Source organism: Ptychodera flava, chromosome 3 (assembly GCF_041260155.1).
Source record: "Ptychodera flava strain L36383 chromosome 3, AS_Pfla_20210202, whole genome shotgun sequence".
Classification (NCBI taxonomy): Eukaryota; Metazoa; Hemichordata; class Enteropneusta; family Ptychoderidae; genus Ptychodera; species Ptychodera flava.
In genome coordinates, this window is record NC_091930.1 from 46,055,490 (window position 1) to 46,083,222 (window position 27,733).

General features: G+C 37.8%; 1 protein-coding gene and 1 long non-coding RNA gene across 13 annotated transcripts in view; one reads left to right on the plus strand and one right to left on the minus strand.

Moving 5' to 3' along the window:
• LOC139130129 (uncharacterized) overlaps window positions 1–27,733 on the plus strand; it is a 141,841-nt gene that overhangs the window by 101,658 nt on the left and 12,450 nt on the right. The gene's annotated exons all lie outside the window — the stretch shown is intronic.
• Window positions 2,465–27,733, minus strand: part of LOC139130128 (uncharacterized) — a 62,955-nt gene continuing 37,686 nt past the window's right edge. For 4 of the 11 annotated variants that reach the window (XR_011551792.1, XR_011551795.1, XM_070695853.1 and 1 more), the window contains one exon: window positions 2,465–6,208. Coding sequence is in view for 1 of the 11 variants with exons in the window: in XM_070695853.1 (XP_070551954.1) it covers window positions 6,173–6,208 (36 nt within the window). In the remaining 10 variants the exon portion in view is untranslated. Of the gene's footprint in view, window positions 6,209–10,011; window positions 10,125–12,834; window positions 13,060–16,617; window positions 16,897–20,924; window positions 21,084–27,733 lie in introns of those variants that run through there. The other 7 variants (XR_011551789.1, XR_011551794.1, XR_011551793.1 and 4 more) reach the window with 5 other exon arrangements.

Genomic DNA, 27,733 nt, shown 5'->3' on the forward strand with positions numbered 1-27,733 from the left:
ATATCTCTAAAGCTGTCTTGGCACTGGGCATAGGACATGATGTAAAAGTTTCCAATATTACATTATAGCTTTGTCAATACCAGTGAATTTTCTGACATCACTCCCTAGATTATCACTGATATAATGTATCCATTTATCCAGTCTTTTGGCCGTAGATGCTGTCAACATCTACAAATTCACTGGCTTCGCCAAAAATGTTAAAATAATACAATAAATGTACCCTGTCCTGGTCCATAATGGACACAAGCTAACTTTGCACGACATTATGTACTTGGCTTCGCCTTGTACATTACAGAGTTTGCTTTCATCCATTATTGGCTGGGAGGAGTACATTTATAGCTGAAATATCCATCATGATGTTTGTTACAGTGGATAATGATTAGTCAAAGGATATTTCACTTTGATTCAGCAGAATTGATTTTGACTGGAAAAAGATGTTGAACTTGGCCGTTTTATAATCAGTAGTGTGCATTTCTTCATGTAAATTTGTTCATTTTAGGAAATAAAAATGAATTTTTATCATATTAATGGCATACATTACTTTCCCAAGACAAATAATGGCCCCCAGGTTGTTATGTTCAGAATAGCTTGTTTTCATCATGAGTCACTTTGTTCTCCAGAAAAAAATGAAAATGTTTTGATTTGGGGCGTGTGCCAGGAGCGCTTGGTTCTAATGGTACCACTGCTTTACATCATGCTAGTGTTCAAATCTAATGTGTGACTAACCCATCCACCCACGCAAACACAAACCTTCACTTTCACTGGGCTTGGCCAGTTTTCCCGCCTAGAAAAGCCTTTACTTAGCCCATGTTCAGAAATTGGCCCAAGGCACAGTGCATTTATTGTAACGCATGTAGGGTAGAATTTTTGGACACTCAAAATTTGACAATACTTCGCTTGTCCACAGCATTTTGAAGACTCATTTCGAAATCTCCAAAGTAACTTTTGATTGTCTTGTTTGAACACAAGTAAAATATTAAATTTTTCTGAGTTTTATGACAAAAGGACGGCCACTTTGAATATCAATTTAAATTGACTAATGATATCTGAATTCATTATAATTTGCATCTATAGTCCCAAAATTTGCATAGTGAGTCCTGACACTCATTTCCAATTCACAAAATGAATATTTCAACCTGTTCACCCCAATTCAGAACAGGTCCACCCTCAACATTGATAACAATGGGTTTGGGCCAAACCATGCTGGTGAAAGGGTTGGGGTTTACTTGATGTGCAAAGTCTGCACCAAACTATAAAAAGTTTCACTTTCAAGATAACCTACTACCTCAACAAAGCCATGATAACTTAAAACAAAGATATTGTGTCACTTTACTTATGTCCTGGTGTATCACCTTTAACCCTTTCACCCCCAGTTCCCTGTATACAGGTCCAACTTTACCATAGAAAACAATGGATTTGGGACAAACCATTGTGGTGAAAGGGTTAAATCTGATATTTTGTCATGGTTAATTCTGATGTTTTTGGCACTATTTCTGTTCAATCCTCCTTAAAATGTGGTAAAAGCTCTTCAGGGAAAGATATTAGAACACTCAAATTTTTACAAGACTTTTGCTAGTGCGCTACTTGCATTGATCTATTTTAGAAGACAAAATGAAGTTTTCACATTCTTGCTTGCTTTCGTGAAAATCCAAAATTTAATCCATCAAGAAATTTTGGATATGTGTTCTCTGAAACGACGCACACTCACTGTCAGATATCTACAGTCAGTATGACAGACACTGAAACTTTTTTTGCAAATTGTAGGCACTGACATACGAAGAGTAGGACTACAGTGCGAGAGGGCTTTCCTGTGTTGGGCAAATCGCCATAGTTCAAAAAAATAAAGCACATGATAATACAATCCAAACTCTTTCTTGCTGATGATGAAAGACCCCATTTTAGGAACACTGTTTATCTTTGATCAGCCTTTTTTGACGATTTTGAATAGTGGAATTCTGGTTTCTATGAGGATATAACAATGGTAACTTAATTAATAAGAGCAGAAGCAGGTATTATCTTGATATGAATATTGTTTGAAGATGTTCTTCAAGAGTCCAACCATAACTTACAAGAGATGTGTCCAACCACGAAGCCTGCAAACCTGTCCCCACCCGTCCTTTCTGTGAACCATCCCAATGTTTCCCTACACAACAAAACGGATGATACCGAAGTTGGTTGAGAACAGTACCAACCTCAATGTGGTGTGCCAACTTCTTCACTCTTGAATGGCCGCATGAACACATCACTTCAGACGAACAACATTTTTTTTCTCACCATCACCATGGTGTGTGGAATGGTTGCCAGGACATTTTGAATCCCAGCACCGGGCTAAACAGACATCTGTGGTGACGCATCAGTCAACCTGTGGTTCTTGGAACTTGATTTTGGTGAGGATTTGCCACACGTAAAAACCAATAGTAGCGGCACTGTGTGGGTGTCATGTGATAGAACAGAACGCCATGTGTAGGTTTTTGAAATGCGTTTATTTAATGTTGATGCACCATATCACATAACAGTTCCAGCTGGTACCAAAGTAAAGTCTACCAGTTCTCCCAAGTCATATCACAAGGGTTCACCTTAGAATATCCATGAAGATGCAATCACATTAGAGGAAATAGCACCAGGTTCCCCTCTCCATTTTACCCATCTTACCAAACCTTGATTAGCAGAAACACTGAGTTCACACAGTTCATTCTTGTGAACATCAACCTTGTTTCACTCTCTGTGATTCGTTTTTACAAGGCAAGACAGACAGCATATACACATACTTTGCTTCAGCTCAAGCTGGTCTATCTTGAGGTTTGGTTTGAAAAGAGAACAAACCAGCACTGCAGTTGAATATCTCCCCCTCTCCCCTCCTCCCCTTCTGACTGCAATGTGGCAAACCGTGACCATTCCACAGCAAAGGGTTTAAAACTGGAGTGCAGGAGATAGACTGAACCGACAGCCCCAGGGACTCAGACTGTCATACCAGCTGTACACTGCTTGTCAAACAAACGTTATTATTGACTGGCCGAGGTGAAATTAAGGTCAGGTCTGGACCATTGTCACATGCTAGTCTGTCTGTCACTAGTACATGCACTGAAAAAAGAAGAGAAAATAAAATAGTGCAAAGATTGCAATGAAGTTGACCCATTGGTGTCTGGAATGATTCATTTTCAACCAATTAGAACCTGACATTCTACTTTGTTCGTACAATACATGACCCCTCCATGCTACAAGCCTGTCCGCAGGAGTGAAGCGGCCTAGCTGACCTCATCACATTTCATGCTCACTTTTGTATCCCTACAGAGATCCTCTTTCTCTTGTTCCTGAGCTGTGCACACTTTCGCAGCCCGGTACGGTAAGCAACATGCTTTCTCTCTCTCAAATGTTGTTTCAAAGAAAATTTGTGTCTTCTAAGCTGTCGGGCTGATATTGTAGGGTTGGGGTAATCTGTCATCGTTTGAAGGGTGTGTGGATCGAGTTGTGTGACTGGAGCCGACATGTGCCTTCAGAAGTGGAACTTCTGTTATAATGGGCCTGACAGTCCTAAGTGATAGGTCAGTTGTATTCAGGGCTCACAGTGAAACTTGTCCTCATCCGATTACTTATATCTCAAACTCACCAATGAACACGCATCATGTGATCGGCCACTTTATAAAGTAGTCCGTAAGCCACATGGCAAGCGCGTCCCTAGGGTTTCATATTAATTTTTCTGCGTCAAATTTTCACCATTTGTCCAAAAATATTTGCTTAGGTTGCGACTTCTCTGTGAAACTTCGTGAGGCTGTGTCGTCATTTGTATTTTTTTTTGGCGTTTTCTTTGACATGAATTTCATGTTCATCAATCACGTACTATTCTACCATACAAAGGCTGAAGCTCTTGTTAATTAGGTAGCATGGCTGTACTATATCATGGCTGAAAATTCACCCAATGTTGTAAAAAAAACAGACCTGTCTGTGCAGATTTGACCCATTTTTCGCGTGAAGTAGATGATAGCATTATGACGTGATGAAATTTGGGGTGAAGTTCTACAACTACCATGTAGGTCAGGTACTTTTACATGTACATAAGAAAACTGACCAATGACTGGGGATTCCATTAGGACTCATAGCATATAAAAAATTCTTTAATTAAATTAACTGGTATGTGGGTACATTTTGCTGAAAAGTCTGGCTGCAATCAAGTGTTTACACACTTTGAAAATCACAGCACAATGAAGCTCTCCTAACGAACCAAAGTTTAAGTTTGACACTGTGATCAAATTTTAGTCAAAAATAAATATACTTCTGTGCCAAATTTCAATTAATTTTATAATTTTGATGTATTCAAGTTTTGAATGTTAATAAGAGATGGAAGTGTGATTGGCCCGTGTATCCGGTAGTCAGTGCTTCAGCGTTGGGTCAGTCTAGGGTCACGCTGGGTCAGATTTAAACAGGATACCCGTAGACGCTTAAAATACGACATGCTCAGTGAAAAAGTACATCCGAGGTCATGGTTTGATAACCAGACACTCTAAAATTTCACTTTAGTGTATGAGTTGAGGGTCACATACTTTTTTTAAATCAGTAGTTTTCATGATACCTTGCTTGCTTTTGACGGATATTCTACTTGCAAACCCGTTCCCACCTCCCCCACCCCTACCACACCGATTCCACCCCCCATGCCTGTGAACAGGTCAACACTTAGTATTTATAACAATGGGTTTGAACCAAACCATGTTGGTAAAAGGGTTGAAAGACCTTATTCAGTAACCAGTATCTGTTTCTTTTCTTAAGGTCGCGATGACACAGATAACATAACCTGTTCAGTAATTCCATTGTATCACCCTATATTGCTCCTTTGTTTATCAAATCATGAAAATCAACCTTTGGGATTTTTTTACTGGCAGATAATTGTGTCAGTTGTCTTTGTCTCTTTGACCTTCATGGGTGATGTGAAAGTCTGTTGGCATGACAGCAGGTAGTCATGGTTACTCTGTGTGCTTTTTAGGGTTCCACACTTCTACCTTATTAAGAGGGGTCTTAGATCTAAGAGAACGCCCAAGAAGCAACTGAGGTAACTGCTAACTGGCTGTCAGTGGCTATGATCTTTAATTTGGTCCAATGTCAGTTGAGTCCTCTGTAATTTCTGCTGCCATAGACAAACTGAATGTTTGAATAAATATGCTCCCCAGTATATCGAAAATGCTTCGTTTTGCCCTCTTTCCAAATCATATTGAATCTATCATTTCATTTCACACAGCTTTAGGTGAAACATTTTCTTTGAAGATTTGTGAAAAAGAAACTGCTGGGGAGGGGGTTTATTAAAGACTGAGAACTAGGTCGTGACAGAAGATAAGCAAAGGATAGTGTTTGCTACAATGTCATGTTCAAGGTCACCTTGACTCTGTGTATCAACCACAGTCCACTGTTTCCGACAGTGATCATTTTCTATTACAACTAGGGTATTTCTTGAAGTCTTTTGTAATTGTAGCCAGAAGACCAGTCTGGGTTCGTTGTGAAGTAGGACAGAGAAACATAAATATGGCAATTCCTTCCAGACATTTTTAATCCATCTTCAATACCTATATCCTGTACTTATTTTATCCGTGTAACAGAGCATTTGATACAGTTACAATCATTGAGTTTCCTTGAGTGCATGAAGAGAAATTTCATAAAAAGTAATATGGGATGGCCTGAAATTTCTTACAAGTGAAATTTCAACCTGATGATGAAAGACAACTCAGCTAATATACTTGTTTACTGTAACTACGCTACCGATATACCTAATAAGCTTATACAATGCAACAAACACATGTAGGAAAATTTTACACACTGACGTAACAGTAAAGAAATCTTTAGAATTTCAAAAGTGAGCTCACAAGATTCAGAAATGTTGTATTGGGGGACACTAAGATCAGCGCTAACTCACAAATTGTTTTGCTGAAGTATGTTTACAATGGTGCACCTGCATGTTTTCTCACCAGACAGAACAAATTAATTTGCTGCGAAATGCTTGAAAGGAATGTGATGCCAGTACAAAAAAAGTCTTTTCTGCTGTCTTTGCACTTGATTGGAATTATCGTTCCATGTATCATCATTTCGATTTCCAAAGTAGTAGTGGAATTTGATTCAGAAGATATGTGTTTGTTGCGGTGATAATCGTTGTCTCCAGTGTGTTCTTCTGAGCAGCGACGGTCCATTCAGTTTAGCCGCACATAACATCAGTGGAATATCTGGAAAACTGATAAATAAATGTACAGATTAAAATTAACAGAGACATGTTGGAGTTACAGGGATACAGTTGCTCTTTCTTTGAGCTTTTTTCGTGAATTCAGAAATTACTTTGTGTTGTTTGACTTCTTATTGTTTGACTTCCTGAAACATGCTGAAATACTGGTCAACTGTGCACAAAACATCAACACAACTCTGCTTTCATCCAGACAAGATTGCACATTCAGTGAAACATTTTAAGGTCTGCATAGTACATCAAGTTCAAAACTTCAAGTGTGCAACTGTCACCATGCTTGGCTGAACATACATTGTAACGTGAAGTTGGGAACTCATGCAAGTTTTTGTGATGAATTAAATGGCGGTGCCTTTCATATAGATAAGGATAGCATCTTTCCCTTACATTGTCATAGGAAAGCAAGTCAGAAGTAGTGGTCATAAATGAAATCATCTTTTTGCATTCAGCAAAAAGGTAATTTTTGACACTTTTGCAGTTATATACCATTGTCATTTTGTACACTGAATGGCTTTATGCAAGTATTCTGTGTTTCATTTCATTCATTTATATATATATATATATATATATATATATATATATATATATATATATATATATATATATATATATGTATGTATATGAGTGTGTATCACACACATATATATATACACACACACACACACACATATACACAGCTCATATGTATATGTGTATGCATATATTCTCGCATAGGGTAGAACATTGATCATAGACACATCAGTTGACGGTTGACAAACATACTAATGACACTTATGTAGCAAATTATTCAACACAAAATCGTGTTGATTCCTGTAGCGTGCTTAGCTGTATTTAGTGTTACTGATGTATTCGATATATTCAATTGAAAAAAGGTGTTTGCTGACCATCCAATTGAATTCCTGTCTCTATTACTGTTTAAAGGCAGCAAAATTCCAGTTCCATGACAGACCCCCATTACCTTCAGCAATGTTCACAGGAATACAGTACCTGAGCCTCACAGGAAATACAATCTCAAAGTGACACGGATCTTTTGACACCAGTCTGCATAAATTAGCAATGCCGACAGCTACCAATTACATTTGATTATTGCATGGATTTGACACCTCTGATTGAAAAAACTCAGAATTTGCAACATGTTGTGTGCAGGTGGGGGCAGGTGGTTTTGTCAGCATACAGCAATTTCCACTGGTAATAAACTCTGGTCACGCATTAGGTCAATCATTCGGTTTTTTCTCTCAGTGTATGATATCCTTGATGTGAAGCCAGCGTTCAGTAAATTGCCGTGTGGAATAGTATTGCAAGCAAATTGATAAGTATATGACAGTTCAAAAAGAAAAATCCTCCCTCCTAAATCAGCACTTTTGAACATAATGAGTTCCTCACTTACTATATGACTAAATCATTCAGAATTAGGAAACGGCACTTTAGACAAGAGTTTGCATAGATCAGCCTTCAGGAGTGAAATAGAAAAAAGGAACATATTTGAGTCAAGAGATGTACAAATCATAATGCGGACAGCAGAAGCAAATTTCAATCAACATGCTGTGCATGTTGTCTGACTTCTACAACGCGGTAATTCTTTTGGGGCATTCCACGGCTACTCAAGATCACAATTTCTGACATAAATTCACCTGATGTTCCAGGTAGCTGGGTGTTCCAGCATGTGGTAACAACGGGTACCGCCATGGTATTTTGAAATGTCCACAAAATGTCACAGCCCTCTGATTGCTTTGTTTTGGTAGTTTAATATCCATTTAAAATTCATTGGTTGTTGTTTCAGCTGTAAGGGCTGGTCTTTGTATGGTGAGATTCCATTGGTTGCTACTTATGGTTTTCTATTTCTTGTGAGATTTGATTGGTTGATATGTGGGCCAGTCATTGTATTATGAGATTTGATTGGTTTTCACCCAGTACATGTATATTAATTGTACAGTACCTTATATGGAATGTTTGCAATGGTCCCCAGCGATATACCGGTACATGAAACATGTTGATGTGATATAAATTTTGCGACCTATATACTTTTAGCGATTCCAAATTTTGTACTGTGTTTCATAATGTAGTATTCTGCCTGTAATATGTTAAACCTGCTATATGTCATTAGGGTTAGGGATTTTCACAGGTTACTGTGGGTTGAGGAATATAGTGATGCTAGTTGACTGAGAAGCTGCTTTGGCATCTGACATGCAATAAGCCATGACAATAGAACCCATTAGAATGACATTCAGCTTTTCAAATTGGATGTATAATTTTTCAAATTATCGATATTTTTCATGCTAGGACAAATAAGTTAAATGTAAGACATTTGATTTCTGTCATATTTTGACAAATCATAGTTTTTTCAAAATATCCTTGAATTGTCTGATTAATGGCACATTATTCAAGAGACAATAGCCGTCACTTGTTCGAAGGTACATGTATTTTCTCAATTCTTTTTCTAGAAAACAAGAATCTATAACATTTCATGGTATTTTCATTGCTTTAGTTATATGAAACAAGTGCTTTCTGTTCCTCTGCCTAAAATATGTTCAAATACACAATATCCTGGTAGAAATCCGGTTGTTGTTGTTGTTTATGTTGTTATTTACTGTAAGATTGATATCAGATGAATACTAATGAGTAGTCGCTGTTGTTTCAGTCATATTGATATTGTTGTTGAAATATGTAAATCAGGGATGTAGAAAATTTGGTTACAAGATGGCAAAAACAAAATTACAGGAGGCTACAAGTAGTGTATATGCTTTTAAGTTTGTGCAAAATGTCCTGCTTTTTTCACAAAAACTAAATTTTCACAGCCAGCAAATTTTAGCTGACAGCCAGTTGTCTTTGCCGGATGCCGGCTATTTTCTACATCCCTGTCAATGAACACCATAATAACTGTGATTGGATGGCTGTTAATTTACAGAGCAGGGTTGGAGTGCAGTGTAAAATGTTAGATTGCTTCCTATCATTGCCCACAGGTTGAAAGGTAGAGCAAAGCTTCCCGCCGCAATGTCAACTTTTTAGGGCCAAAAATAACCTGTTGACAACCGATTGATTGAAAAGTGGCATGGCGAGAGCTAGCATTAACATTGCTCAGGCTTTATACTTTTTATCATTGTAAAATACAAACCTGTCAAACAAGTTGTAGTTTTCGTATTGTATTAATTTGGCAAACACAATGCTTTGTTTATGATACGCTGTATTATTATCATTTACAATTCAGTCATAGGTGATATGGACTTTACACTCATGTACAGGCTGTGGCAACAAGTTGAATAATGGTTTCATGATATCAAATTTAGGACGAGACACTGAAATATGCAAATGAGTTTTGTTTGTTACGGCCCTGTTTTAATTGCCAATGGTCCCTTATCGTCTAGACTGATTTTGTAATCTGCAGAATGCAAACAAAAAAGGTAACCCTGCCATTCTTAATAAATACACAAACTGATTGATTTTGTCATAGTTCTGCTTTGTGTTGTTGTGATGCTGAAAAAATTCCAATTCATGTTCAGGCAAAGCATTTTCTGTTTTTATATAAAACTCTAAATAATGTGCTTCAATACTGACAACTTTTTAAGCTTCTTTCCTCTCTTTGTTCTGCATGATTCTTGTCACGATGAAAGAAGACGTTGTGTACGTCTTTTATAGGCGCTCATCATTAAATAAGGACCACTGTGAGTGACATTCAAGGGATTAATGCTACTGTGAATTATCTGTCTGATGTGCTGTGACTAGTTCCTGCAATGGCTTTTCAATGATAATAACAATAATAATAGTGATATATAATGAAAAATAAAAACTAGTACTTATACTACCGTAATAATTCTGTATTGAGCATCATATATCTATCCCCAGATTAAAGGCCCATGAGCTGCAACTCTGCGACAACCTCAAGGTACCTCAAATTTCCTCAGATATTAATTTCAATCTGAAAATTGAATGAATATAGTCATTGCTTGTGCCTCAACAACCTTTGCTTGTGGCAGAATAGGCAAGAAATTGAACAGGTTTTGGTTCATTTTAAATTTCCCGCCATTTTCAAAATCTTGTCATGTTATATGAAAAACAGAGAATTCTTAATCAAAGAAGAGTGAATCCCTTTCCCATCCTTTCAGTTGATTGCACCATGTTGTATTCGTAAAGATTCAAATATGTACATGCACCATGTGCGCTGTTTATCATGTAGTTGTATGGAGGCGGCCATATTTGGGTGCGGCACCTGTTTATTATTTGTCTTACTGAAACCTCCCCATGCAGTCCCACTCATTGGATAATTATACTTGAGTAAATATCTTTGAGTAAGAATATTTCTATATACTACTTTTAATCTAAATGTAAAATCATGAAAATAATGCAAAAAGTTACAGCTCATGTGTCTTTAAAATGCACAAAGGCATACGGGAACCTCAAATAAAAATATATATAAAAGGAATGCATTCATGAAGCTTTCAACTCCTAGAAAAGGAAGAAATGACTGAAAGTAAACCCAAAAGAGGAAACAAGAGAGGAAGAAGAATATGGGAAGTTCAAAAAGAAAAAAAAAATGAGCTAGAGCTGTTTTAAGTTAAACTTAAAAAGCTGGAAAAATCTTTAAAAACACTTGTTTGAAAATAGTGAGCTATCAGAAAACGTTTGGAAATGACACCAAAAGTATATTTTCTGATGGAAAGTGGCAGCGTTATTCCACAATGTTTGTGCAACATTGCTAAATGAAGTCTTATTTTCAAATGATTTCCCGTGAGTGGCTGTGATAGATGTTACTTTATATTGCATTCACATACCTTGTAAGATATTGGAATCACCATAGTACACATTCACAGGTGTAGTCTTTAATTCAATAAATTGTATTTGTGTTCATGCTCTTTCTACAGTGAGTTATTAGAAAGGGTGAGAATTCAAAGAGAGTGGTGGACACACATGAATGCTTACTCCTCATGGCAAAGGCGTGGTAAGCTTTATTTCAAATGTGGGATTCGATTGTATTAGAAAACTTTTTAAAGTATCATTTATGGACTATACTTGTAAATAAACAAACAAACAAACAAAAACAAATAAACTAAGAAGTAACATTCTTTTTTGACAAATGTGAACACAAATACAACTCTTTATTCGTTCTTTATTGCATACAGAAATAATCATATGTAACAAAGGAGCCAACAATCATATGTAACAAAGGAGCCAATATTCCCTGTGACTTCACAAAACTCTGCAAAGAGTATGTACAGTCAGTTTAATTTATTCTTCAGTTTTGGAACTATTATCTTGTGAAAGAGAATATCTGTACAAGCTGTCAGTTGTTTTGTTGGACAAAGTACAGCCAGACTGTTGCATGCAAACTGCATGGCACTGATCACTGTGTGTTCTTAAAATATCAGTTCAGAGTTCACTTAACTCATCAGAGCTAGCTGTCTGTAACATTACTGGTGAAGCCTGCTGTTTCCACGAAATTCATGTTCAAGGGCATCCGCCCCTAATCCAACTTTTGAATATTCATGTGACAGGGCCATGTCTAGACATATTATGTAATACTTGATACAGGTTTTGTCTTCAGGATATATCATGCCTTGGTGGTGTCTGCCTGTCAAATTTCAACCGCCCCGTCAACCAAGTTATTGGTGCCTTTTTTTCCCATGACAGTCGACGTGAATGCTAGGAAAAGCTGATTTAGAGCTGGGAGACGGCTATTCAACTTTCAACTGACAGCTGTAAAGAAGCACGCTCTGTTCAGAGAGAACCGGTTGGTAGCAAGTTTGTTGGTTTCCCTGTTTACTCTTGACTTCCTGTCACACAGCCATTGAAGCAATTTTTCACAGTTTATCTTAACGGTTGTGAACACACCTCAAATTTTTACCGTGATTTATGGCATTTTTGCCGAACATTTTGGGGCACTTTTGGAGTCGTACATTCGTAGCTCATGACGTCCTGCGGCATGTTTTTCAAATGATTTTCATAAAAAGTTTCAGAAAAATTGCCTTGAAGGAATGTGTGCAGGAGATTGGAAGACTGGACCGAGATGACGTCAGTCACGATTCATTGCCACGTGTGCTTTTCTGGTTTTAGATTTCCACTAAAAGACTGCTAAATGACGTTTCATATTGTATAAATCTGAAACGGTTGTGCCAGATATTGCTCATATCGCCTCCCCTTCTCCCTTGAGGGCTACCAAGTGCAGTATATTGCTAGTCGATGGGTGTGTATGTGTACAGGCTTGATAGGTATGGGCCGTCTGTACAGTGATTTGCACCTTTCTCGCAGTGAATTGACATTCAGTTTGTCTCATCCTATCAAATTATTGTCTGTCAGGATGAACCAGCTTGAGACATCTCACACAATACCAGCATTCTTGGAAGATTTAAGCCAACACAGCTACACATTATGGATCTGGTAGAGAAAATGTTTGTCTTCAATGCGGGCTTTGCTTGTCTTGAGATCAGGAATGTTTCTACCGCCGCGACTCTCCCGCCAAATATGGAGTAATGTTTGAAAGAGATCTTTCTTGCTGTGTTCGCAACAGTGTATGCATGATCAATGATGTCGTGTGGCGCCAATTGGCCATACAAAATGTAAACATCAATTTAAGAGGGTCATTTTTGGAAAATACACAAGTTATAAAAAGACATGATTACAATGGCACTCACAGGAGCCGAGATGTCCTGGGGTTTGCGTAAGGCCAGGTGTTTCATGGTTTTCCATTGTTGTTCTTGAAAAGGAGGGAAAGGGGCTTTTTCCCGAAGATAAAAAAGTGCCGGTGTATCGCTGGAGACTTGTTGGGCTTCGTGGGAGGACAGTTGTGCATAATCAAAGCCGAATACAACTGCTCATAGTGGTTTTGATGATCAATAAGAAAGCTGGTCCATGTCTGCCTGTGCATTAGCCACGGTGGGAATAAAACAATAGGAATAGGAACAGGGTTAACTTGTGGTATCTCTGTCATTGAAAAGATTTCACAGTCTTTTGCACATGTATATGTAAGCTTGTCACTTAGTAACTGTATTGTTACTGTATAATATATATATATATATATATATATATATATATCTTCATATATATATATATATATATATATATATATATATATATATATATTATATATATCTATATATATATATATATTTATATATATATATCAGAAAGCACTGTAATGTCCCATGAATGTTTGTATACTATAGCGTATATCAGTGTATTCATATGTATTCCCATGAATACATTCGTACACTATTGCGTATGTATATGACTACCCAGAGTATGTTGAAACAGTAGCGTTAGCTCTGTAAATGCAATACATTGTCATGATTGTGTACAACGTAGCATTGTGGTCAGCGAATTCAGTCTAGACAAAATATTCAGTTATCAACATGATACCATGGTAACATCTGTTACATTCCAAAATATGAATACACTGATTTACCGGTATCCATGGAACATGGCAAAATATTATTACCAGAATAGGCTTCCCTGAATGGACAAAATTACCGCAAAGAAGTTTACTTTATGATAGGTATAATGTCCTACTAAAGCACTGACTGAACAATTTGACAATTGAGTCACAGTGCATGTGGAACTGGGAAGTTCTACGTAACAGTATGTTTGGTGTTGACTGGTTCTCACAAAAAATCTCACACTGGTTCTTTAGCTGAGATCACAGAAATTGTAATTCTGTTCTAGAGTACATGCAGTCTTGAAAAATCCTTGTTGCTGGCACGCCCTCTGAGGACTTCTAAACTCTGTGAGTCTATTTAAGAATTTCTTGATTTTCCATGAGTTCAATTCTATCAGACTTTCAAAGTACAAGTGATATGTTGAATTAAGAGGCCATTCTTATGTCGTTGACAAAGTGTCTGATTGCCTAAACGGTACACCACACTTGTGTGAAACAGTTGATGTACCTTCAGGTTGGCTGTAACGTGTTAGGCCTGAAAAGCTATACATATAGAAAATTTCACATGTTTGACAAATTTTGCTGTCATGACTTAGCATGTCTTAACTTATCCTTTGTTATGTAAATTTATTTCATATAATGATCTTTGGAACCGAGTGAGGGCAGTATTTATGCCAATGAGTAGAGATCACAAAACCATCTGGTAATATAGATCTGCAATCTTTTTAGTCTTATGAGTTTGTAGTTTGTATGGAACGTCATACACTCATACATGTGTGTGTGTGTGTGTGTATATATATATATACATATATATACCATATATATATATATATATATATATATATATATATATATATATATATATATATATATATATATATATATATATATATATATATATTCCTTCAGAATCAAAAGAAACATTTCATAGATATATGTATCTGACATGCCATAAATATTATTACACTTTAAAAACTGTTAAAATTGACGATATTTGTGCCCAGCCATTCATTTGATACAGTGACCATCACTGGTGCCTCAGCCAGCATACCACAAGTGAGTCATTTTACAGGAGAGGTAACTTGGTTTCCAAGCAACTCATTGGTCGCAGCTTGTCATCTGACTATGTCCCAGAAACCGCACATTTTGATAGCTCTTTGAAAGCTTTAACTTTAATAGCCCCCTTTCAGTATTATCTTGTTACTGTACTCCCTTACATAATTTCTTGATTTGTTTATAGTACTAAAATTGTCTTTCTAGCACAGTTCCATAATTTCCTCGTTTTACATGTTACCGTGTCAATTGAATTCGCATCCAAAAACTATCAGTAAATACTTTGATATTTAACCAGTGACACTCCTTTCATCACGTTCATTTGATATAACCCCCATGTCTATCAACGTTTCTGCACGTGCTCCTTAAGCATGTGCATTCATAAATTTTACAGATTTTGTTCTTTTCTGGTGTGAACAAAGCTGTAGTATGTACTACCACACAAGCTTGGTGTCCTACGTCTGTGCTGTAGAACAGGCTTGACATGGGGTTTTAGTGGCTGGCCAACACCATGAAATATATTTCTGCTGTCCCTCCGAGCAAAGGAGTTCATGCAGCTGAGTTACTGTATCGGTGTGACCGACAGTCAGCTTCTCAGTATTGTTGAAAGTTGCCTAAATGTTGTGCCATCCCTCCAGTTGTAAATGCTGTAGTAATGTCAACTTTTCTCAGGTTCCTGAGTCTGTGGTGCATCGATTTGATTTAGAAAGTGCATGATAAAAAATTGTGGTATGGTCAGTGGTTACTGGTATAATATATTGAATAAGATAGGGATGCTGTGACGGAAATATTATGGGATGTTATTGCCTAAGCATTATGAGATGTTGCCATTTCAATATACACTGTTTCATTATAGGATGTCATTGCATTGTAGGATTCTGTTATTGCATAAATATTACAAGATGTTACAATCACATATCAGGTATGGCAGCCATGCAGTCATGTGTGTGTCACATATAAGGTGTCACAGTAACTTTCATATTTAGCCAAAGGATAGCAAGGTAGTATGGTTTATACAAGAAACTCTCCGTGTCTGAAATTGTGATGGCAAAGACAGTATTAATATCTTGGTGTGTGGCAGCGTTTCTTTGTGGTATTGTATGGGTTGTTGTGATGGCAAGACTACATTACACCCTAATTTACTTAAAATGGTGATCAAGAATGGTATTACACTGTTTTTAAATGTCCTGAGTTAACCCTTTCACTCACATTTCAATGTGTTTGGTTCCACCCACCCAATTTTAGAGTGTAAAACACAAGGGTTGTACCATAATCTGGTGGTAAAGGGGTAAACCGATTAAAAGGTAACTGCTAATGATAAAAGGAACAACTGGAAAAATGATATTCTTGATAGAATAAGAGGATTATAATTTTATTTTTTTTGGTGAAATGCATTTTAATGTCAACAATAAAGGCAGATTAATTTGGGTTTTCCAGACACCAATAATTTTTACAGCCTGACACTTCCTCTGACTGAGTTGTTGCTAGGACACCGACTTGTTGCCAAGGGATACAGGTATCTCTCTGCCCTTGGTACAGTAGGTGTCATTCTGGAAGTCTGGTATAAAAAATAAAATTAATCACTGGAACATGTCGGCATCATGTATAACCATATGTCAAATGACCCGTTGAGTCACAGTTCAACGGCTCACTGATTTCACGGCCATTTTATACATCCTAACAACATGATTCGTGCAAATTGATCCTAAAGACACAATTGTTGGGAATGGATGAGAAGAAACAATGCCAAGACAAAATTTTACACAAGTTCCTTCAAACGCTGAGCTTGACCGGTAGATTCTCACTGTTGTGAAGGTTCAATGGCAAGACATTCATGTATATTACAGCACCACCGTAACCCTTTGAGCGCCAAGTCAATTTTTGTCACCTTTATAAAACATAACCGTAGTCAATTTTTTTTTTTCAGATTTTTGCCAAAATTTTGATAAAAAATTGTATCGGATGAAATGTGATGTCCATTTGTTGCAAAATTATCAAAAAATTACAGAATAATTTATTAAAGTCAGTTACATATTGCCGCACTCTTATACAAATTTTGGTGGGAAAAATTGCAGCACTCAAAGGGTTGATACAGATCTTCTCCAACCAGCAGTCTAGCTTGCTGAGATAATCCATGCACAAGAAATACCTGACATTGCGACATATCCTACGGCATGCATCTAGACTTTCTCATGATCCGTCATCGTTCATGAGTGATATATCAAGCTGGGTGCCCGGCAATGGTCCATCGGAGTTCAGAAGCCAAGCTCTGTTGATTAATTTTGATTTTTGTTTAACTGACATTGTTCATATCATTTGATAGACATTGTTCATATCATTTGATAGACATTGTTCGTACGGTATTATTTGATTGATCAGGGAATGGTTTGGCTGGTTCATTTGTCAAAGGTTAATACAAAGAGGAAGCTGGGATATGTTACAGACATACATGTACCGTACATAATCATTCAAAGCACCAAATTAGAATTAGCTTCCAAATTCTCCAAGAGTATGGTGTGACAGTGTATATTCTGTGATTATAGGAGGCTAGAAAAATTGGATGTCAGTGTCTTTTCATGGGTGAGAACAGACTTAGAGCAGGAAACATAGCCTGTCAAAATTAATGAAAATAGCTGCTTTTGCAATATGTCTGTCTGAAAATGAAGACATTGATACGTTAATAACCAATCCATCCCATCCGTTCTGTTTCATTATCAATTAGGTCTGCTTCTCTTTGTTATCCTGTTCCTGGTAATCGTTGCCGAGCGTGAACAATGTTATTGTTAGCTTCAGGTGAGAGACCATTAGAAAATTGAATTATACATTTAAAATACCTGGTGTATGGTGTTACTAATACCAATGTAATGTGTTTTAGCTGGGCCAGGTATAACTTGAGAAATGTTACAACATTGTGCACACACAGATTCTGTGACTTTTTTGTAGGAATATGATATATTTAAGAAATGTATTTAAGAAATTATTTTGTATTTTATGAAAACTTTCTATAATTTTCTTTAATTGTAGTTTGATCAGTCCAAAAGCTTTCTGATAATATTGTTCGAAGAAGTCTTTGATCAATGGATACTACAGTATCTGTTGTCATGGAAATGATCTGTGTACGGTGATGGCTGCTAAAGGTGAACATCACAAATTAAAGTTCACTGAAAGTGGGTGCACTCTCAAGTGTACATCAAGTTTGCTGTTGATAGTTTTATGGTGTAGATATAAGCATCCAGTGTAGCATGTACCTGTACACCTTGGGCAATACCAGGAATTCGAACAAATCATGTCACAAACAGAATCATGAGCATAAACACGCGTAGAAATGTGTATTTCCATCAGCATTTGTGCACGTTGGTTTGTTTGTTGGTTTGTTTGCACCACCGTCACGTGATCTCTTGGGTGTACCGACTCTGGTTGGACACTGTTGTGCCCTTTTTCTCAACCTGAATCAGGTGTTCTTTCATCTTTGTTGAGGGACACTATGAAGGCACTCTTCCATCGTCCTCTTGCTGACTCTGTAACTTGCTACCTGGCTGTGTGCAGTGCATTGTGGGAGGTTATTGGGCACATTGTTCTCACAGCACATAGTTCACACCCATCATGTTGAGAATACAGTATTGTTTGATGTCACTGACCAACTGAGTGGTTCAAGCAGATATAACTTGCATTGAGTGCAAGATGACATCTTAGTTTATCTTTTTGCATACTGTATATCTCAATGCAGTGCATTGTGGGTACAAATTACTTAGGCCAAGCGAAGGGTGACGTCTCTATGGGGCTTTGTACCTCTACAGTGCATTATGGGTAAATATTATCTTGACATCTCATTTTCTTTTCTAGAGAAATGTTCGGGTACATGTACTGTCTGGAGATATTGCACAGGCAGTGCATTGTGGGTGAATCATAGCCGTGGTGCGAAGTAGTTGATTTCCATGGAACATTGCATTGTTGTCTACTAATGGTCCATTGGAAGATATCATTTTTTTCAGGTTTCGCTTCCTCAGTGAGAGTGCACTGTCAGGCTCAAGTCACATGATGATATATTGAACTCTATGATTGCGGTCTCTTGTCCAATGTTACAAAGCTACAGAGCTATGGTAATAGCGGTTTGTGCACTTTTACATCAATTACGGAATAACATTCAATTATAGGGGAGGAGCAAGGAGGTTGGGCGTGGTGTGGGTGGAAGATGTCAAATCTATTTAACCCTTTGAGTGCTTCGATTTTTCCCACTAAAATTTCAGTGTAACATTTTACCAAGTGCTATGAATTTTTCAATAATTTTTTGATGATTTTGGACTGAATGGACACAACCTTGCAATGGCTAAGATTATTGACCAAAATTTTGGGAAAAATCTGAAAAAAATTCTCCAGATCTGAAAAAAGTTGCTGACTATGTTACATTCTATAAAGACAACAAATGTTGACTTTGGCACTCAAAGTGTTAACAGTGCATTTACTGTACATCATGTATTATTGCAGGGGAGTTGCTTTATCTGCGAGTATTGAGCAGTTTTTTTACATCACCTAACTTCATTGGCTTCCTCAGTGTGATGGGAATTGTCAGTGTATTCATAATTGAAACTGGTGTTCATTTTTGACCAACTTAGATCTTTTGGTGGCTTCCTTTGCACTCAGACTAGATTCTACAATGGCAGTGCAGCAATAGCGTCTGATCAGAAACCAATCGAATGGAATAACACTGATTTAATAGTAGATGCACTCAAACCAGCATCGACTTAGAACAAGAGGGAAAACAGTTATAACTTTTGATAACTTTTTTCTTGAAGTTGGAAGAGCAGCACCTGAGAGAACAGAAGTTCCATGTCTCCATGTGGCTGTGATCTACCTGTCTCATGTGCCTCTTGCAACAAATAAAATTGAAAAATTGATCTCCTGAATGATGTAGAAACTGCAATACAGGTTAGCATTACCCAGAATTCCATAGTCTAGTCTCTTGTCTGACATGCTGAAACATGTTTCCGTGTAAACTCACTGGCAGTACAGAGAATTCTAAATTTCAAAATCGTGTTATAATCAGTCTGGGTTCAGACATGTATGCACATTCAATGGAGAACAATCCATGGTTTAGTACACTGGTGATGTCAGTGTTATGGCTAGTGCCTGGGGAGTGACCTAAATAGTATTCTGATACAGAGTGTTGTAAAATTCCAACTCTGCTTATCAAATATCACAAAACTTTCATACAAAAGTGACGAACACTGCACATTTACAGGGGCGCATACAATAGCATAAGCCGCAGAATAAATTTGTTGCCTTTTTGCATTTTCAAGTTTCGGTAAGGAGTCATGATTTTATGCCAGGAAATAGTGATGCTGTTTAAGGTCATGTAGTGTAGTGTTCTCTGCAGCTGAGTAACAGCCCACTGGTCTGTAGTTTCTATGTTTAATGGAATGATATCATGTGATAGTCTTTGACCTGGCCTAGGCTTGCTCGGTTTTGTGATAGGCAACCCGCATCCCGTCATTATCAAAAAAATAATAGAAAGAAAAAATATGTGTCTGTTCAGTTCTTGCTGAAAGGGTGATCGACCCCATTCCTAGGTTGTTGACCAGTAGACTGGCTGAGTTGGTGAGTGATATCATTAAAATTTTTAGCCTTTTAGTTTCAGAGGCAGTGCTCACTGTGTGGAAAATTCAGACATCTGTCACAATCAGGCGTGAGTCACATACAATCTTTATCAAAAAAAAAAAGCTTCAATTCAGATATTGATATGTACCAAAAATGAAAGTTAGATATAAAAATGATGCCCTAGGAGGAGGCCAACAAAAATGGCAGGTCTATTGTCATGCAAATTTTGTCCTTAGTTGTCCCTTCTTTGCCAGTGTCTGATCCATAGGGAGGCTGACCACCAGACAGAATAGCAATGCAGGTGTTCCCTTTAAGAGGCTACCATCCCTATAACATCAACAAATTCTACACAAAATTTTCTGTCCTGCAACAAATGTGTCTCCTTGAGGAGAAAATAGCATAGATTACTTACACCTTGGTATCCTACACCATCCCGTCGTTAGGTGCGAAATGTTAATATTGCTTTGTCCTCATTTTGTTAAATGGACTGTACCAATAGCAGATGGGGGTAGGGATGGGAGTGGAAGTATTCAAATAAAAGACACTGATTGAAACATTCAAGTCAGGTCTCGCCCATAAATCATGGCCTTCACTTTACAATTCTGTTCAAATGACATTTTATACTAAAAGACAAGCAGTATCATAAGAGACAAGAGAATCTGTTCTCAAAAATATTATAGAAATATCAAATATTTTATATTTACTGACGTGTATAGCTTAAGTTTTCACCACTTTAAAATAGACTATGAAAAATTTCTTGCATTGAATACGAAGATAGGTAGCAATTATTGGCCCCAATTTCTGTCTTCACTTGGATTATACTCCACAATCCATTGACAATCCTTTTAATAATTTGCCTTCCTGCATAAAAAAAGATGAAAGTTACTAACAAAGAAAATACATGATAAATAGAAATTAAGGGGAGTCTTCATTCAGTACGTGTCAAACAACGGTTTGCTTATCATAAAAAATGCTACGGTTGTCTGCTGGAAAATATGTGAATGATCGTACACTGTTTATACAATTGGCAACTATATGGGTTGTTGTCTGACACACACAGCCTATGGCAGTTTTGAACCAAAAGTGTATTGCAATCATCTATCTAAATCAGCTAAAAATGGTGCCCTGTGGAAGAGCTATACATCACTCAAATAAAAAAAACGGCAAAATTTTAATAGACCCTTGTTGAAGACTTTTGGTAACGTCTGTATTTTTCAAAGGGGACATTATCAGATCAAGCATGTACATGTATCATGAATATCCTGAAAGTTGTGTTAAATTTCATCATGAACAGATTGACATCAGGAAGATAAATATGCATTTTTCACTTAAAATCTGTACAGTATTTGAATCCCAGATCAACATGTTTTTTTTTGAAAAATTTAATTTAGGCCAGAAATCCAGTCCTTCAATTTGTGGCATTTTTTATGCAATTCTGATTTAGAACCAAAAGTTGACAAGACTTGAAAGTCAAATTTAATCTATCCTCATCAACTGTCATGTTTAAGATTTTATGTATATTCCTATTTCAGAAAAACACTGATGTAAATGAGTAACATTCACAACATATAAAGGAAAATGCCAAATGAAGTTTCAAGTTTTGATCAAAAAACAATTCACTTGAAAAATGAAATGTTGAATTCAGCGTTTGCAAGGAATATATTATAATGTATCTTAAAATGGAGAATTTTATTTTTAGCCAAAGTGCATACCATAGGTTTTATGTGTCGTTACGACACAATGGATTGGAGGGAGGATGGCAACCGCTTAGAATGGCTGGGTCTGTGTTCAATCCCTGCGCAGCGCAGCCCTCATGATCTATAGTAACCGAAAGCTTTGGGTCAAAGGTTATGGAATGTCTATTGCTTTATTTACAGTGTTATAGGTATTTGTTGTGTCTGGCCTATTGTACTCCAAATTTGACCTCAAAAAGAAGAAAAGTGATCTGCTGTTTTTCGTACTAGTCATTTCACATTACTCTTTTAATATTTTAAGAATTCTTTTAATTTAAAGACTTCTCTATGAGGCTGCGTATGATTTTTTTTTTTTCAATAATTGGAGAAAAACTGATCTTGAAATAAATTGCAAGTCTGTCTTGTCGAGATGAGGTCAACATATTTTGTGCTTCAAACATCCAGATACCAGTTCTGTTAAATACATTATTCAATCAGCAAAATATTTCTTCACAGAAATTATAAATTTTCCTTCCTCACTGCTTTGGTTTGGATTTTTTACACCAACCTACAAAAACCATATTAGGCTTATCAGTAGGGATGACCTAAAAAGTACACAATTGGCAATATTAGACCGGAAATATACTTTTTTGGTGAACTGAATTGATCATCAGCCCAATTTCACCTGTCTCAATACAAATTAATTAATAATAGAAAAGAAGTTATGTTTTTTCAGTCTTTGCAGAGCTACAGTAATTTACATATAATTTCTCATATAGAAAAGTGATCATCATTAATATTTATGGAAAGGTAATCTGCATAGTTCAATGTTGTGAATTGCATTTCTCAATTAGTTTAGGTTAACTGGAAACCATTGCAAAATTTCAAAGAACAAAGGATGAGAGATCACTTATTTACAGGAAAAATACTTGTTTTTGAAGCGACATGCATTTCTGTGTTGAATAGCAATTGGATGTCTGGGGGCTGTCAGTAATATGTAAATACCATGGAAACAAACCACAGGTATAGTGCCCATGTTGATGAACTGATGCTGTCACCCCTTTTTTTGAATAGTAAGGTCGGTCCTGGCTATTGGGAAATATAAGCTTTGCACCATAGCAGAGTGGGAGAGGGGGGGGGGGGAAGTAAATTGTGTACCAAAAAGATTTTTGATCAGCAATTCTGGTAGTGTTTGATATATTCATCACAAGATGCTGGTAATTTGAGGTGATGTCAGGAATATGGTTCCCATTTGATCATTGGAGGCTGCCTGCAGAATTCTGATATCTGTAATTTCATCTGATGGTGAAATTCTCCTAGGATTTCATATTCTTGAAGCAGTCTGCATGCCAGCATCTACACAGTGCGCTGTTCTTTGTGTGCAAATCAATTCTGACCTAAATTTTATGATTCCAATTCTTGGGCGCCGTTATTTCTCACTTGCAAGTATAACAGGTACATTCAGTGCGAGAGCATTTTCAGATGTACAGGGTACCAACAGTATATGGCTGTCAAAATTATTTTTATGAAAGAAACGAAGAATTCTTTTGATCTTTATTAATGCAGTTCTGTATTGGAATTAATCACATTCAATGAAAAATCTACGAAACCAGCAGACTCTTGACTGTGTGTATATTTTTTTCTTAAGTCAAAGGATCTGAAGCAAAATGTATATTGCACATTGGAACAGGACTATACACCCTGATCAGGGTAATTCATCACAAATGATTCTGTCACAATATTATTCCATCCTTTACTCTTCACTCATTGTTCATTCAGTGAGGAAAAGACATGCTTTCTGATTGGCTGGCTGCAGAAAGACGCCGATTGTGATACGTCTGTCTGCTTTCTCATCGACGCATGCTCATTAGCCTGCCTTGCCCCTTCTGGTGATATGTCAGATTTTCGTGTGACTAGGTACGCAACTTTTCTTTCCCTGTCAACTTTACTGCTGACTATTCCACTTTGCCTGCGAGGTAGGGCTGGACCTTCAGGGAGGTTTAAGTGTCGGTCTCCTCTCAAATAAAAAGTGTGGTCACTCATTAACTGCGATGAGTCATACCATTGTTGCTATAGTAATATAATTCAGGCACTGCTGATCAAAGAGATGGATAATTTAAGATCTGTGACCCTGTGACCTGGCCTGGCACACCCTAGATAATAATGGCACAGTAGGACCACCTAACTCATTAGTATTCTGCAGGCGTCTGCACTGTCTGAAAATATTTCAAATGTGGAGTGTGTGGATGACAAAACCATAGTTCACTGCCTACTAGTGAAGGGGTCTTGCCGGCTTCGTATGCATTGTGCATCTACCGAACGCCTGTACCAGCGCCCACAGGTCGCCATGTTGGAAAGGAGGAATTGGCCGCCCCGCGTGGTCATCTTGTCACCGTGGACACGTGTGGTGTGGGACTTACTCTGGGAGGGGTAGAGCTCTGCCTAGTGTCTGAACGGCTGGATCTGTTTCAATGGCTGACCTGCTGAGGCAGTGCTGTCACTGGTATGAATGAAAAAAGTGTAAAATTAGGCCAGTGTGTGAGTATCAATCATTTGCTGCAAACATATAACCATTTTCTCATATGGCCGCAATCCGCGGTTGTCTGAAAAAAACAGCCAGCCTGCTTGCGGTCTGCTGGTACGCTCACAATCTTGTGAATTTTACTCCAGAGAAACATAAGAGTAGTATCCGGACCATAATGCTCTCATTTGTGCCATCAGTAAAAATTCTTGGCGGCAGATATTTTTAAGTTTTCAGTCAGTCATGTGCTCTAGTACGTGTAGAAATTCAACTGTAGGCGGTGACTTGGTACACAATCAGACAATTTAACAATTCACTTGGCGACTGCCAAACTATCTGTATGTACATGGCATACCAGCCAGTATTTTATAGGTGAGTGTATGTGTGTGTGTGGAGATGACGTCACACAATGATTTAGTGTGATTGCTTGATTTCTGAGTGCAGGCTTTTCTGTGGTAGCGTTTTCATGAGCAACTGAGTAACCTCTGCCTATGAACTTTAAATGTGGCAAAGTTTGTCACATTTTGCAAAATGTTGATGAGTATTAATCATTTTTTTGTACATTTTTGAGTGAGTGGCTGATGGTGTTAGTGATCCAGGGAGCAACGGTCAGCGGTCTATGTAGTTCCCGCCATTTAGTATCACAGTTGTTATGACAGACATTGTAAGCAAGGCAACTCGTGGTAACATGTACTACACACACTGTCCAAGTGGCCGTTCAGAGATTTTTAGGACCGAAGTAGCTGAACATGTAGTTGCTGAGGTGTCCCAATCAGTGTTCAGTGGCGCAATGCTGAAAATGCCATTGGCGCCAAATGAATTTGAAACTTCGTATTAGGGATGAAAGCCAGTGCAGTGTTTGCCACTCATGAAATCCTGACTGTAGGGTGAAGAATAAGGTTGGAAGTCACTAAGACACGTACATGATATTCAGCGAGTAAGATATCAGGGTTCGTACGCTCCTGGAAAGTCCTGGAAAGTCCTGGAATTTAAAACCACTCCTGGAAACTCCTGGAAACTCCTGGAAAATCAAAATTTACTCCTGGAAAACTCCTGGAAAATCGCTAGTTACGATCGCACACGGTCGAGAACGGCCTGATCGTAAAGGCGAACGTCAAACAGTATAATTGTCGAACGTCAAAAATGCAAAAATGCGAAAAGATGTTTTGCGACAGGTGGGGAGCCCTCCCGAGACAAAATTTGGAAAGCGTAGTAGTGTTTCTTAAAATGTCGTAAAGGGGTACCCTTGTACTAGCGTGGGCGAGACCATGTTGTGTATTCCATTATCCATGGTTTTGCACGCACGTACAGTGACATCGAAGTATGCATGAGTAGGTTGTGGAGGGACCGTGTTGAAATTTAAAGCTTGTTCGGGTCACCAGTCACAGCAATGCCTCCTGCAAAGTGTTTATTCAGCGATCATTGGTTGAAACAGCCCGAGTACGTAGGATGGCTTGAGCGGGCGCAAGATAAATTCGCGGCAAGATGCAAACTTTGTGAAAAGACTTTCGATGTATCGGAAAGCCTAGCACTACGTATGATGCTCCGTGTTCCCGTGGCTTGCCATTCGGCACATTCATGCGAGATATTGCCGGCCTTTGTGCCCTTCACCGTGCATTACCAGCAACTTATGGTTTTTGACGTCATGCGAACAGTTCTTTTTTGCAGTCTGTGAGCGGTTGAGTGATTCGGGTAGGCATAGATTGGAATCGAGTTGATTTCGGCCGAAAGTAGTTAGAAAAGTAGTTTTTTGTGTGCGGTCCAAAGTGGGACTGCGTGTCTATGGACCTCAGCAGGGCTGTAGTGGGACGCTTTATAATATAATGCAGGGAACACATAGCATCATACGCGGAGCTATGAAAAGCCATGCTATAGCTACAGGAGAAAACATCGAGCTCTGGTAGGAGAAAAACAGGAGCAAGTAAATAAAAAATTAATGATTTCTTTGCCCGATCTTCATCAAATGTAAAGTCGTCGACTAATTCTAAGCCTTCCCTGAGTTTATCTTTCCTGACACCACACTCGCAACTGCACAGTAAGTGAGGCTACCCACAATTCCCCTTGATTTGTTCACTCAGACATTTTTTACTCAAGGCTTTTTCAATTTTATCACTTTCTTAACAATTTTTAACTTACAATTTAAATTCAGGATTATTTGTTGACATTGTGTTCCTAAATTATTGATTATGTTTAAAATTCAAGAGTAAATTGAATGAGAAGTCGATGTTTGGAGGTGTTAAAAATTGCACACTTGTCAAGATAAAGTTATCAGCAACTAAGATGGTCTCATCATACCACCTGTCAGACATGCAATTTCCTTTGTTACGAACATTAAAAAAATCAATACTCTTTCTTTTGCCAACACAGATGCAACTTATTCTCTCTGTTTCCTTGAAAATATTGTGTATGGCTGTCAAAAATCTATGTCGACAAAATTACAAAATTGCTATCTCCTCCGAGGAAAAGGGGTTTATCATCTCATTATTCAAAGTGAAAAATCAGAAAATTATGATGATCAGAACTATGTTGCCAGAATTTTTAAATATTGTTCTGTGTACAGAAGAAATTTGCTTCAGTTCAGTGAGTGATCTACGTGTGTACAGATCATGGAGAATTGTGGGTAGCCTCACTTACTGTCTCAATCGTCAGCGATGTTATTCAAGATGTCATCACCGTCAAAACCTGTCAACTCGTCATTGACTGCATTTGTCAGCAAAATGATGTCTTATGGGCTGAAGTTTTGTGGACAAGGAAAACATTAGAAACAATTAGTATATGATTCTTATTAAAATTGCAAGCTTTATTGTGCAAACACTCCTGGAAAATGGCATTTTTCAATCACAAATACTCCTGGAAAATGGCAAAAAAACTCCTGGAAAGTCCTGGAATTTTGATTTACTTGAAGTGTATGAACCCTGGATATGAATGGAGGGGTGTGTGAGACTGTGAGTTGCTGTTACAGCTTGTAGTCGACCATGCTCTACCCTTAGGTAACAGTCAGGTGATTCTGGGGTAATGCCACGTGCTACACACGATCTCCAGTCTAGCTCGTCCGTTGACGCAGACTTTCAGTCTCTTTCCAAGCCCTTTCTGTTTCTCTCCCTAGTTCAGCTCCACTGCTTTCATTGCTTTTAGTCCACAAGTGAAAGAGTTCTGGTCCGTAAAACCCCAGTACATCCGTCACACCCGTGAGTAGATCATTACTGTTACACCTCGTGTTCTTGTTGTTCATCACAGGCTAGTCAATATGCGACCGCCATCTTGTTGTTTGCCCCAGAAGTGACTGGCTGCAGCCGGCCTGCTGTGAACACGTTGGA